General features: G+C 40.0%; 1 protein-coding gene across 10 annotated transcripts in view; it reads right to left on the bottom strand.

Annotated features, from left to right (window-relative positions):
• Positions 1–15006, bottom strand: part of LOC123703740 (hemicentin-1-like) — a 321559-nt gene that overhangs the window by 37844 nt on the left and 268709 nt on the right. For all 10 annotated transcript variants that reach the window (XM_045651847.1, XM_045651851.1, XM_045651849.1 and 7 more), the window contains exon 6: positions 13287–13444. In XM_045651847.1, coding sequence (XP_045507803.1) covers positions 13287–13444 — 158 coding nt within the window. The remainder of the gene's footprint in view (positions 1–13286; positions 13445–15006) is intronic.

Genomic DNA, 15006 nt, shown 5'->3' on the forward strand with positions numbered 1-15006 from the left:
CTAACTTTATATTTTTTCTATAAGCGGTAAGCTTATGGAACAAGAAAACAAAGACAATATCACATTGAACCTACCACTAAAAGGAACTAAGTACCTGATAATAATTATAAAATAGGTAGGTATATATAATATACATATTTAGTTATAAAAAAGAACACTTATAATATGTTTTATGTTTATTTGTTTCAGCCTTTAAAGCCTGCTAGATCAACGATCCTACAAAATTATTCCCTATCCTAATTTTCCCGCCTATTCTAATGGCCTTTTCACCTTATTTAAATGTATTCACACAGTAAACATGATTAATTTTTCATGAACGATGAACGAATACGGTATCTAAACATACTGAATACATAATCAACTTGTAAATAATACTTATTGCTAACTATTTTATTGTGATCAGTCTTATTTAAACTTTACATAAAAGTTATTGACTAATAAAAAATAATGATAATTATTACTCACGAGAATTCAATACCGATGAAAATATACCAAATCTCTTCAATTCTACACGAATTTGAACTTTCTGGATTTATTCTTCACCTTGCACCATTGCACACAAATAAGTACTTAATACTTCATCAATTATACATACACAAACTTGAATAATAAACAGACATAATATTATTACAACTCATATATTATTATATCATTTACAATAATGAAAAAAAATCTGACGTCTAACACTATACGCATTGGCGCCAAAAACTAGACTAAATTCTTAAAAAAAAAACAACCAAAATATGACAAAAGCGCGGGCGTCGCGTCGCGTCGCCTAGAGTCTAGTGTTGCTTTGTCCCTTTCCCGCTATAGTGTCTCTTTCCCTCGCTTCCCGTTTCACGCTCTCGAAATGTAAACAATATTGTTTCATAATTAAAACGAAAAAATATAAACCTTTGGCGGGCAGTTCGAATTTTAAATTTTGTCTCGATTTTATAATTATTAAAAAACTAATTATAATTATTGTATTATTTATCGATACCGCTCTTCGGACTTTATTATTTTTAATTTAATCACGTAAAAATGTTAAGTAAATAGAATCCACCGACTAATGTCCAAACGGTAAATCTAATACATCTAACTAATTTAAAGTGATTCCCTTGAAAATAATGAGCCCATGTAAAATTCACAAAGGCCGCACAAAAGATGTAAAATAAAACGAGAGATTCAAGTATTTTTTTGTTAAACGCAGTTGACATTGAAGGATGACTGGATAAATTTCCTTTTAGGGTTCTTTCTAACGAGTCTGGAACCTTTCAAGGTCATTAAGCATTATTTATATATGTATTATCTATTCAAAATACATAATATAAATATACTTACTGCGTGTACATTATATAATATTATGAATCTCATACGTCCAGTTCCTAGCATTTTCTTTGAGAAAAAGATTTCATAATATTATAGGTATTTTGCAAAACTATTTTTTTTTTCATTATACAATTCTAATGTAGCACAGCTTATATAAATTATCTTATACGAGCATTTCCTATAGCGATCTTGATTGTTCATTTAATTTAATTTTATAAAACAAAAGGTTTTGAAAATGGGAAAAGTAGTTATAGAAATAATATTTTAAGCTAAAGCAAAGCAATTGGGCAAAGAAACATAGATATTACTAGCTTTCCGCCCGCGGCTTCGCCCACGTTTTCTTAGAAAAAACCGCATAGTTCCCGTTCCCGTGGGATTTCCAGGATGAAACCTATCCTATGTGTTAATCCAAGTTACCCTCTATATGTGTGCTAAATTTCATTGTAATCGCTTCAGCAGTATTTGCGTGAAAGAGTAACAAACACACACACACACAAACTTTCGCATTATATTTAGTAAGGTATATTCTTGATTATTATTATTCGCAACCTTACCTTGAACGTGGCGAAATTAAATCTATTTTCTACATATCATTTTAATTGCTCATTATCGTGCTCTAACTGCAGTCAGATCGAACCTGTGAATCATTACAAATATTTGGGACTAACTATAGACCATAATTTCAACTGGGGCAAACAAATTGAAGCCGTATGTGACAAACTCCGCGCATTCGCAGCTAAAATATATGCAATAGGGAACAGACTAACATACAAGGTAAAATTATTACTATACAACACCTTAGTTGATTCGATTATATCCTACGGCCTTAGTAGCTATGGCAGAACGTATAAAACTTATTTACAAAATATACTCAACCTTCAAATCCGCATCTTAAAACAAATAGTCCCAACTAGAATAAAAAAGAAATACGAAAACGATATAAGCAAACTTTTTAAGCACTGCAATGTGTTACCTATTTTCGAAAAAGTAGAAGTACATCTCTTAAAAGAACAACTTTTTAATAAAACATTTACTGAAAAAGTTACATCTCACAACCTTGGCACACGAAAAGTAACACAAAATAAATTATGTACTATCAGAGCCAATAACCGCTACGGCGAAAGAAGATGCTCATACATAATTCCACGTTTAATCAATAAATTAGATAATAACATTAAAAATAAAATAAACTGTTGAGGAGCGACGAGCGGCCAAACAACGAGGCGTCCGGCTCGTGTTGAACGAGCGGAAACGGAGTTATACACAGTGGTCGACGGCGCGCGCGCAGGCGACGGCGGGGGTGCTTCCGTCCCGCAACATCGTTTCCCACGGCTCTTACCTACCTACGCTATTGTACCCTTGTAAATTGTATAAATATGTTAAGATTTTGTTGTAAAGTTAGTCTAAGATCAAGTTTGGAGAATAAAGAGCTATCGAGGAAGAAACTGAGTTTTCAATCTACATACAGTCCAGAATATTCAGAGGTCCATCGAGCGCCGGATTGAAGATTCGAACCACGGAAACCCTGCTGAAAGAAGAAGCCATCGATATCTACGGGTTAATATCAACATGGTCGTCACACGCAGCCAGGGCGAAGCCGCGGACATCGAAGACCGGGCTATGGAGCAAGTGCGGCAGGAGAGGGCTCGACGCTTAATACTCGACCCTCCGGCCTCACCGTCGGAGTTGAGGACTACCACAGCCACCGAATCGGCTGACGTAGCGCAACCACGGCGGCGATCACCTACAAGGTCCGTCAGATCGGCACGGTCCACGGGGAGCACGACCACACGAATTAAAATGGCGGAATTAGAGGCGGCGGAAAAACTCGCGGCCATTCACCGCAAGGAACTCGAGCTTGAAAAAGAGCTCGTAAAGAAGCGTCTTCAAGTCGAGGTGTCGGCGATAGAAGAAGAAAATCTACAAGAAGACACCACCACCGCACATGACGAACATCAGAAGGTGGACGACTGGCTGCAGGCGAACCCCATAAACACACGGGGGGAGCCGAACAAAGACGAGAGACAGCTACGGTTCAGCGTGCAACGAGGGCGATCTCCCACGCCGACTAAGTCCCGAACGGGCATCGAACGGTTAGCAGCGTCATTAGAAAAAATGGCACAACCGCGGCTGCGCCACGTAGAGCTCCCAATATACGCGGGCGCTATTGAAGAGTGGCTGCCGTTTCACGCTGCATTTAAAGACACGACAGAAATGTATAACGTCTCAGACGCGGAAAATATTCAACGTTTACGCTCGTGTCTGAGAGGCGAAGCAAGAGACGCCGTGGCGGCATTACTACACACCGCGACGTCGCCTGCGCTGATAATTCGAACGCTCGAACAATGCTTCGGACGACCGGAAATACTCGTCGATAGAGCATTGGACGAATTGAAAAAAATGCCGAGGCCGGGGACATCGGCGAAAGAATTGAATAGCTTCGCCGTTAAGTTGCAAAATATAGTCTGCACAATACAAACGATCGACCGCAAAGGATACCTTTTCAATCCGATGCTGGCGAGAGAGGTTTTGGACAAGCTAAGTCCACACATTCGATCGCGTTGGTGCGACTACGCGCTCACACAAGAGGGAACGATAGACCCGGAAATCGTCGTGCTATCTCGCTTCCTTATGCGAGAGGCCGATCAGGCGCTGCGATACACGTACGCGCCTGTGAGCAACGCTACGACAACAACATCGAAGCCAGCGTCACGAAGGAAAACTGCAGTCTTCAATATTGTATCAACGAATGAAGAAAAGAAAGAAAAAACATGTCCGTGTTGTGGGCGTGACCACGAACTCACTGCGTGCCCGCAATACACAAAACTCAGCGTAAACGAGCGATGGGCGCTAGTAAAACAAAAGGGAATTTGTTTTAAATGCGCCACGAGAAAACACAGACGCAATTTCTGTAAGGCGAAGTTGTGCGGCGTAAACGAATGCCAGCGCTCACACCATTCGTCCTTGCATAACGAAACACCGAGGGAGGAGCCATCGACATCTGCGGAAGAAACCGTTATGTCGGTTGCGGACCGCGCGACCACACATCGACGCAACGTTTTATTGAAGATGTGTCCCGTCACCGTGTTTGGTCCACGGGGGGAGATCAAAACTCATGCGCTACTGGATGAGGGATCAACTATATCTCTCATAGACGAAGATATCGCTCGTCAAATCGGCGCAGAGGGCCCCACATTGCCTCTTTGCATACACGGGGCGAACATGGAACAAAGCGAGAAAAACAGCAAATTAGTTTCCATTCAACTAAAAGGAAACAACGAAGGCATCACACACACGGTGAAAGCGCGAACGATGAAAAATCTTAAACTTCATCAACAAGCCATACCGAACTCGCTTCTCCGCTATGAACACTTGCGCGATATACCCACCGATGAAGTATGCTACGAACGAGCGCACGCGGGCCTGCTAATTGGTACAGATCACTGGGAATGCATTGTATCGCGTGAGCTGCGCACGGGCGGTCCCGACGAACCGGCCGCGTCAAGAACACAACTCGGCTGGGTGGTGCACGGAACCGCGCCTCAGAGAGCACTTATAACAAAAAATAATGTGCTGCACGTGCACGATAGCGAGCATCAACAACAACTCGACGAGCGACTGCACGACATAGTCGCCGAACATTTCAAGATAGAAGCTTTATGCATCGCTAACGAACCACGCGTTAGCGACGCCGACGCAAGAGCCACAAAGATAGTTCAACAAACTATAAAACAAATAGAAAATGGTTATGAAGTCGGACTGCCATGGAAGAGAGACAACACTATCATGCCTCTCAGTTACAACAACGCACTTCGTCGCCTAACAAACATCGAAAGGAAAATGGACGCGTCACCGAAGTTTGCCGACGAGTACACGCGACAAATAAACAATTTATTTGCAAAAGGATACGCGGTACCGTGCGACGGATCGGAAGCAAAGAGCAACGTGTGTTGGTACTTGCCGCACTTTGCCGTTACCAACCCAAACAAGCCCGGCAAACACAGACTCGTATTCGATGCGGCGGCGAAGAGCTACGGAGTTTGTCTCAACGACGAGCTATTAGAGGGACCCGACATGTTGCTATCTCTACCGGGCATACTCTTCCGGTTTAGAGAGGGAAGCGTGGCAGTAACAGCGGACGTGCAAGAAATGTTTTTACGAATTAAGATTCGCTCCGAAGATCAGCCTGCACAACAATTCTTGTGGAGAGGTGATAAGCGTGATTCACCACCGCAACAGTATAAGATGACATCAATGATCTTCGGCGCAGCGAGCTCGCCATTCATGGCACACTACGTGCGTAATCATAACGCACAAATCCACGCTGAAAAGTACCCGATGGCGTGGGAGGCTATCACTAACGGCCATTATATGGACGACATGGTCGTTAGCTACAACAATGTGGAAGAGGCGTGTAGAGCCGTGGAAGAAACAAGAAAAGTACACGCTGTGGCGGGCTTCACATTGCGTGGGTGGAGCGCGAGCAACGAGTGCATATTGCGAAACATACCGCAAGAGCTGCACGCCACCGCGCCGACTCAGCTAGGCGGCTCGCCACCAACGCCTAAGATACTCGGCCTCATATGGGATGCCGTACGAGACGAATTGGGATTCAACACATCTATGAATCGCGTGCCGGCGGAGGTGCGAGAGCGAGAGCGACCGCCGACAAGGAGAGAAGCACTCAGCGCCGTTATGTCTATATACGACCCGCTGGGACTTCTAAGCCACTTCACTATACGGGCGAAGATTATACTACAGAGCTTGTGGCGCCTTCAGATATCGTGGGACGAAGCGATACCGGCAGAGGAGGGCGAGTTATTTGCGGATTGGCTTGCACAATTAAAGCAAGTCAGCAAGCTACGCCTACGACGGTGCTACGACGCTACGAAGGCACGGGGCGTCGAGCTACATGTGTTCTGCGACGCGAGCGAACAGGCCTACGCTACAGTTGCGTATTGGCGTACGCTCAAGGACGACGGCAGCTACAACATCAAATTGATTGCGGCTAAAGCGAAGGTAGCTCCCCGACGCGCACAAACCATACCGCGTCTGGAGCTACAAGCAGCGGTTATCGGCGCGAGACTCGCCGATACGATAAAGCGGGAACATCGGTACGAAATCGAACGTACGGTCTATTGGACGGACTCTTCAACCGTCGTTCAATGGGTGAGGAACGACACGAAACGCTACACTCCGTTCGTCGCACACAGGCTCGGTGAGATAGCCGAACTAACCAACAAAACCGAGTGGCGATGGCTGCCTACACAGCATAATGTTGCGGACGACGCTACGAGACTTTGCAACGTCGACGTAAACCTACATAGATGGTTTTATGGACCGGAGTTCTTACACGAACACGAAGAACGGTGGCCCACAGAACGAGAAGCGTACGAAGAGGACGACGTGGACGTATTACACATCAACGAGCAGCCTACCATATTCGATTGGCTGCCGGATCCCGCACGTTTCTCTAAATACGAAACGTTAGTGCGTACGATAGCGCGTGTATTAACCTTCATAGACGTGCGTATTAAACGCACCGCTACAAAAATGGAGTATCGCCACATTCAAAGCGCAGAGCGAATACTCATTCAGCGCGCACAACACGATAGCTTCGGTGAAGAAATCAAGAAGCTACAAGAAGCGCGCTCAATCACCAAATCAAGCAAATTGTTCAAATTGGATCCAGTGTTAGAAGATGGAATCGTGCGAGTGAGAGGTCGTATCAACGCAGCCACGGCGCCGGTCGAAACGAAGCGGCCGATTATTCTAGACGGCCGACATCGGGTCATACGACTGCTAGTTCTAAAAGAACACTGCGCAGCGGGACACGCAAACAGGGAGCGTGTGACAAACGATCTAAGACAGTCGTATTGGATAATACACTTACGACCGACAGTGCGTGCCGTCGCAAGAAGCTGCGCGTTGTGTCAAGTGCGGCGTATGAAACCACAAGTCCCAGCCAAAGGAGACTTGCCTCGCGCACGATTAGATGCATTTCACAGACCTTTCACTAACTGTGGAGTGGATTACTTTGGACCAATGCAGGTGAAAATTGGAAGACGGCGTGAAAAGCGGTGGGGCGCGCTATTTACGTGTCTCACGTCACGCGCCGTACACATTGAAATCGTCGCATCGCTGTCTACCGACTCCGCAATCATGGCGCTAAGACGTATGGCGGCGCGTAGAGGCTGGCCGCGTCTCATTTATTCTGATAATGGGACTAACTTCAAAGGCGCGAGTGAGGAATTGAAGAAAGCACACGGCGAGTGGGCGGCGGCGCTGAGCGAAGAAGCATTGCGACACCGCACCGAGTGGCGTTTCATACCGCCGGGCGCGCCGAATCAAGGCGGCGCGTGGGAACGGCTAGTACGCTCTATCAAGACGGCGCTCGGCGCTACGCTTCACGAGAGGGCCCCAAGCGAAGAATTGCTACACACGCTACTTACGGAGGCCGAGTTTTCCGTCAACGCACGACCGTTGACGCATGTGAGTGTCGACCCGCACGACCCGGAGGCGCTTACGCCTAATCATTTCCTGTTGGGCTCATCGGCGGGCCTACCTACGACGACACAATGCGACGTGCAAGACCGGCAGATGTGGCGAGCGAGTCAAGCGCTCGCGAATCATTTCTGGCACCGCTGGGTGAAAGAGTATTTACCCACGCTGGTGCCACGCGGCGAGCCGCGAAACACAGCGAGGCGCGTGTTAGAAGGCGACGTGGTGGTGATCGTAGATCACACGTTGCCCCGCAACACCTGGCCGATGGGTGTCGTAGTGCGCACTCATGCCGGCCCCGATGGCGCTGTACGGGTGGCAGAGGTGAGAACACGGAGCGGCGTGTTCAGAAGACCGGTGAGCAAGCTCGTCGTCGTGGCCAAGGAGGCTACGCATGCTACGCCGGGGGGAGAGCTGTTGAGGAGCGACGAGCGGCCAAACAACGAGGCGTCCGGCTCGTGTTGAACGAGCGGAAACGGAGTTATACACAGTGGTCGACGGCGCGCGCGCAGGCGACGGCGGGGGTGCTTCCGTCCCGCAACATCGTTTCCCACGGCTCTTACCTACCTACGCTATTGTACCCTTGTAAATTGTATAAATATGTTAAGATTTTGTTGTAAAGTTAGTCTAAGATCAAGTTTGGAGAATAAAGAGCTATCGAGGAAGAAACTGAGTTTTCAATCTACATACAGTCCAGAATATAAACTGTAAAAATGTTAACCGTCAATTAAAATCATACTATATATCACGTTTATAAAGACTCGGCCAGCACAGTAGGTGATCGCAAAAATTTTTTTCCACAAGTACCCTATTGTACATCATATTTTTTCTGTTGTGTAATTTACTTGCCATCTTAATGTATTTTTCAATGTAATTTCATATGTAATGTAACAAAATTTATATTAATCTATCTAGTATTTGTTTGACGTCTAGAATGCATGTGCACCACGATCAAATCGTGTCGATTTATGTGGTGTTTATTCTGTATGCCCAATGTATGTTTATTTTTCTATCAATAAATGGTTTAAAAAAAAAAAAAAAAAAAAAAAATTAATTATTAGTAACGTTATCAAACATTTGATTACACAACGTTAACCGCCCATAATTTTGGGTCCAAAACATTAATTTTCATTTAACTTTCAAGATTTTAATAAGAATTCCGGTGCTGTTATCTGCGAACTTAATTCGATCGTAAATTCCCAACTCTGGCTCTGATAACGAGAATAAAGTGTAATTTTTTAAATTAATTTTCATTAACTGCGGATATAAAGTATTAAAGCATGAATTTTGTTTTACATTGCACCTATGGATAGTTTGTAGTGTATAAATATATAAAATAATTGAGTCAATTTTTTTTAAGGTTACTATGTTCTTTTTTATCTATGGTCAGTGGAAATAAAAGAAGTCGTTATTCAGCTGTCATAATATCAAAATTTTCGTTCATTCTTTTTTCAATTTTTTTAGCGGGATATTTTTGTTGCTACTGCCACAGACTACTACTGCGTAGTCGTAATATGTAGGTAAGTTTAAACAAGTAGTTCGTACAAGTGTGTTTTTTCAACACAAACTTTAAATTCTTACTCATATAATAATATATCGGTGTTGGTCGGATGTCAGTAGTTCTTTCTCTAATTATTCGTTAATATTATAGTTTTTTCTGTGATTCCGAGTGACACCGGGGCGAATAGCTAGCTAGTAATAACAATACAATTCACAAAGAAACAAAATAATTGGAAACGGTTTTAATTTTTACCAAACACAGTAAAAGTTTAACCGGCTCGAAGTAAGAAAGTGTAAGGTTTTCGTTTGTGAACTTTATTGAATTTGACTTATTGGAGTCGGCGGTGCTGACGGCTAGCAGTAAATGGAACAGAGAAAACTGTGGAGCGGTCTTAATTTCAATTCAAAGTATTTTTTTTTGTTCAGGAGTTTGAATGGCGTTTTATGGATATTATTTTAGGTTCAGTTTTATTAATACCTAGGTTAAGTCTCTACTATAGTAAAGTATTGTTAGACGTAACTTTTGATTATTTTTTGGATGAATAGTAAGTTGTCAGTTGTCCCTATTTCCTGTCAAAACATGTTTAGCTGTCGAAAACTATAAATTGCCACTTTCCTTTGACTCATGGCGCATTCGTACGAATCGTGCCTCGAGGCTCGGACGTTGTTTATACGACGTTCGACCCAACTACCTTCACTTTGCAAATAGTCGTTGACTTGCTGCGATTTGTTATCAACTACCTACATCAATTAGGTAGCTGTGTAGAATCGCAGTACATTCTAATTACATTAAAACTAATATTTAATCCGGCCTCGTGTGTAATTTCTCAAAGTATAGTAATATGTTATCTGTGGTAAAGTGGTTCGTTTTCTTTATCGGACTGTATAATTTTGTATATTTACAATGTTAATCCTAAAGAAAATAAACTAAAAGCTAATCTTTCTAACGCATTCAGACATAAAACAACACGACGTAGCGTATGTATGTATATAAGTACGTATAACCTTTCTCAAAAAGTTTTTCAATTCGTATCAATAGATTTTGAGATGCGCTTGTACAAACGAACAAATCTTAATACCGACTATTTCAATAATCCAATACAGACTTCCATGTCTGTTATATTCACGAACAAGGAAATGCTTACGTCACAATTAAACTTTAACAACAAACAACCTGATTATTGTTTAACGAGAAAGCGAGGGCTTTTACATTTAATACACTTTCCTTAATTGTTATTCATATACATTATAAGTATTTGTATATGCAATCGTTTTAATTATAAGAACGAACGTATGTTTATCTATTGTGTTTAAAGCGTTTAATTATTTTGGATGAAATTGAAAACTTTAGAAACATTCTGTTTAAACTTTTTACCTGACTACGGCGAAGCAAGAGGAGTTATTTATTGTGTAGATTTACTATTGCACATTTTGCGTTTTATATGAATGTCTGACGTAGGTAGTAAATATTTGCATATCTGTGGTATTACTAAAAAAAACTCAATTAGGCTTATTACATTAAGCGAGCGTCCTTAAACTGCGAAATCATACAATTTGCCTGCACAATTTCCATTCCATTTATTTTCAAATTAAAAATAACCAAACGTCCGCTCCATAGTTTTATTGTTAACAGCAGGTGAGGTTCTGCCGTACTCCGGGCAGCGCTTGAAATTACCAGAAATATATCTTTATATAGCTTGTAAAATCTAGACTCGAACTAAATTTTATTTAGTACCAAAGTCTGGATATAAAGTCCTTTTATGGGATTGGATTTACTAAGTAACGTTTTGCCGTATTTCCTAGGAATAGTTACAGTCAAACTGGTTGATGAATTGTGTCTTAAAGTAGACAGATTTTGATGGGATTTCCTTTGTATGATGTTTATGAAGTAAGTTTAATATACCAAAAAAAAAACGACGTGTGGCACTCGGAGACTGCCGCGGTAAAGCTATTGCATGCTATGCCTTCAAGCCACACCTCCGCCCGTCGGAGTAGGGAGCGTGAGGTTTTTCGTTACGGAATTTCTCGATTCGGTCCCCGCGCTCAAGGCCCGCGATAGAAGCTATGCAATAGCTTAAAATACTTTGCTATAAAAATTAGAACCTAAAACTAATTTTTTATTGTAGATAGGAAACGGCTTGACCACAATCTCGCCTTATGTAAAGTTTAAAATATATGGTCTGTGTGTGGTCACGAAAAATATGAAACGTTGCATTGAATAATATTATATAAACCGATTAGGTATTTATTTAGAAGTTATATCGAACTTTAGTAAACTTGCAAAAATATGCTTAACGGATGTAAAACTGGACTTATTAATTTAAAAACTCTATTTAATTCCTTAAAATTTACGTTACCCGCTTAATGGATTAAAAACTGGATTTATTCATTAACTAGATTTCCGCCCGCGGCTTCGCCCGCGTTTGCAAAGGAAAACCCGCATAGTTCCCGTTTCCGTGGGATTTCCGGGATAAAACTATCCTATGTGTTAATCCAAGTAACCCTCTATATGTGTGCTAAATTTCATTGTAATCGGTTCAGTAGTTTTTACGTGAAAGAGTAACAAACATCCATACATCCATACAAACTTTCGCATTTATAATATTAGTAGGAAAAACGGGTAATATTCCTTTCCTTCCCTAACCTTCTAAAAATATCTTACCTAAAATAAACATAATACTATTTCCACGATATAAATTTCATAAAGTCCCCTTTTAGTTAACGTTTTCATTAGAGCAGATGACGTCATATTTAGTTACCCAATTTAATATTAGGTAAGTGATATTAGCTTTTCGAGTGTCAGATAGTGTTGTGTGGAAGTTGTACCTTTTTAACCGACTGTTAAAAAGAGGGTCATGTTTTTGAAGTGTAGACTATACCTGTAGGCTGTATGAATGTAGTAAAGTTTGTATATTTCTTTGTAGATTTTAGTTCGTTTGTTTTGTTTCTGTTAGGAATTATGACCATTTCAAAAGTATCAAATGTTTCAAACTTATAGTATACTTAAAAAACATTCAAAAAAAAAAATTCCACACAGACAAAACCGCGTTCAATAGCTAGTATCTAACAAGGATATTCCAAAAAATCAGCAAATCCAATGAAAATATTTGACGAATTATAAAAAGCCTTCAATCAACTCGATTCAAATTACATTATATTCTCAAATATTTGTGAATTCCTTTTTGCGGGTACTCCTGAATTAATTACATTTATTTTACCTTTCGTTATTGTAAGTGGTCTCATTAATTGAGTAAAAGTTTATTGTGGGATTAACTTCGAATTTATAATAATGAAAAAGTTGTTTTGATCGTTAAAATAGAATGAATAAAAAGTATTGGGTAGTGAATAAAATAAACCGTCATTAGTTACTATTGGGTTAAAAATTGCGGGTTCGTTTCCAAATAATGTATTACATGATAGTGTCCTAACGTAAACAAGTGTGTTAGCTCAAATGTTTCTTCCATACCTGTATGTACCCTTTTGATTTGATTATGGCAATTAAAATAGCGAGACAAGGTGTTATAACATCAGATTTTTTTTTGGGCAACCTACAATATGACTTATATGCTATAACGTACGTGCTTATAACAGTCTTAGCTCATCGGTAAAACGCTTAATCTACCTAATACAGTTGATACGTAGATACGTAATCACTACATACTGTTTTCTTAACCAATAATATCACAAAGTGAAAAAATGAAAATGAAAAATATATTTATTTATAAACCAAATGTTTTTTACACAGATACACTTAGTTTGACGTTGCTCGCTTTACACATATTGGCTTAATCTATGTTTATTAAAAAGGATTCCCTATAGCACCCACACTAGGCAAGCCTGTATCGTGGGCACTGAGACGATTTTACCAAAAAAACAGAATTAGATGTCCTCGGTATGATCAACGCTTATAATAAGTGAACCCATACCACTGTGTACCCTATTCAAAACAAAATAAATTACAAACTGTACCCTACCTGTATGTTCTGCGTCTCTGTTGTCAGCAGGTCTGTACCATTGTACCATTCAATGGTGGCTGCTGGCCTGGCTCCAGATACTGCACACATGAGCGTCAGGAGTGTACCCTGGGTGACGTGCTCTCCCACTCCTGATATGGCTATCTTGTTTGGTGGTACTGGAATAAAAGATGAACAGAGTTATAGAGTAAAATAATAAGGTATGGAATTGTAAGGTTGGACAATGGACAATAATTGCATTTTGGAATCATATTTAAAAAAAAGCAAAAATGCTGTTTATCCTCGTTTTCGAAATTCTATTATTTAATTTTTAAAATGATAACATGGCGCCTATAATTAAAATTAGCTATTTAAATTACATAATAAATCATGATGATCGCTGTTAAAATCTCATAACTCTGATATGCTTGTGGTTTACGTATTTATAAAGTCAAAAATATGTAATTTTTTAAGCATAGTAACTAACAAATATAGTTTTATTTTAATATGCAGAAATAGATAGCAAATAACAGTATTGAAACTTGACATTTTATCCAGTTATATTTGACCTTATCCATAAAGGGAAATTCATCAAGAAAATGACACAAGTCGTCATATAGACAGTTCCCCGGGGTCCGAAATGTTTTATTAGCAAAGTCAGCAGTTGTGAATAAGTTACCAAGTGTCCCCTAGAGACGAATAGTTTAGGCGCTGGTGGTACGACTATAGATATAAGCGGAGCGGGAGCGGAAAATAGTATTCTATTCACATATAAATTCACTATGTAATTAATTAGTAAATGTTTTATAAATGTTATAAAATTGAGCCATTATTCCGTGAAACCGTTTTCTACAAAAGTGTAAAAAATATTCGCGTATAAATACAGTAGGTATGTTAGTTGCTGGCGTTGTTAATCGAGTGTTTTCCATACCTGTTTCAATATAATATTTCCATTTTTAAATATCAAAAACAATTAAATCTTACATTACGATACTGCCATTGCCTACGAACGTGCTTAGCAGTTTTATCAACCCACCTTTCAAGCATACATGTGCAATTTCAATGATTCCTAAACTATTCTGTAATTTTTAATTGTAATTTTAATATTGATACACTGTTACTCTTTTCGCTATGAAAATCGTTCAGCTTATCGCTATAAACACACCCTTAGATTCATAGAAGTTGAGAAGAGCCATTGAATTTTGGGTATCGGCTGTTTGGATGATATAAGGATTTAAGTTTGATTGCTTCTTGTGTGCTATTTTGATTTTAAATTTAAACTATGCCGTTATTATATGCCCAGAGAGTTCAAGATAAACTTTATTAAACGTGGGTTAAAAATTAAATATAAAGTTACTATATTTTGATACCGATTCAATACTTGAGTATGTGTTATAGGTAGTAGTCATGTATCTAATAAAATCATGTTTTTATGAAGAAATAATTATGAATACATGGTTGATTGTTGATAAATATTATCTATTGAAAAATAAGTAATCTTTCGCTTCCTCAAAGTAATATCGAAACGCTTAAAGAAGTACACAAATTAATATCAAATATATATTAATAAGAATTTAATGAACCAGGAAATGTACCAATAATATAAATGAAGAAATTGCTGTTCATACAAACTTGAGAAAATACGTCAACATCTTTGAAGTAAGTTAATAACTTAACCAGGAAAAAGTTGTATGTGTCAAGTTATTTCTTATTACTTAGCCTTTGATAACTTATTACGAGA

Source organism: Colias croceus, chromosome 27 (genome assembly GCF_905220415.1).
Source record: "Colias croceus chromosome 27, ilColCroc2.1".
In the NCBI taxonomy this organism is placed as follows: domain Eukaryota; kingdom Metazoa; phylum Arthropoda; class Insecta; order Lepidoptera; family Pieridae; genus Colias; species Colias croceus.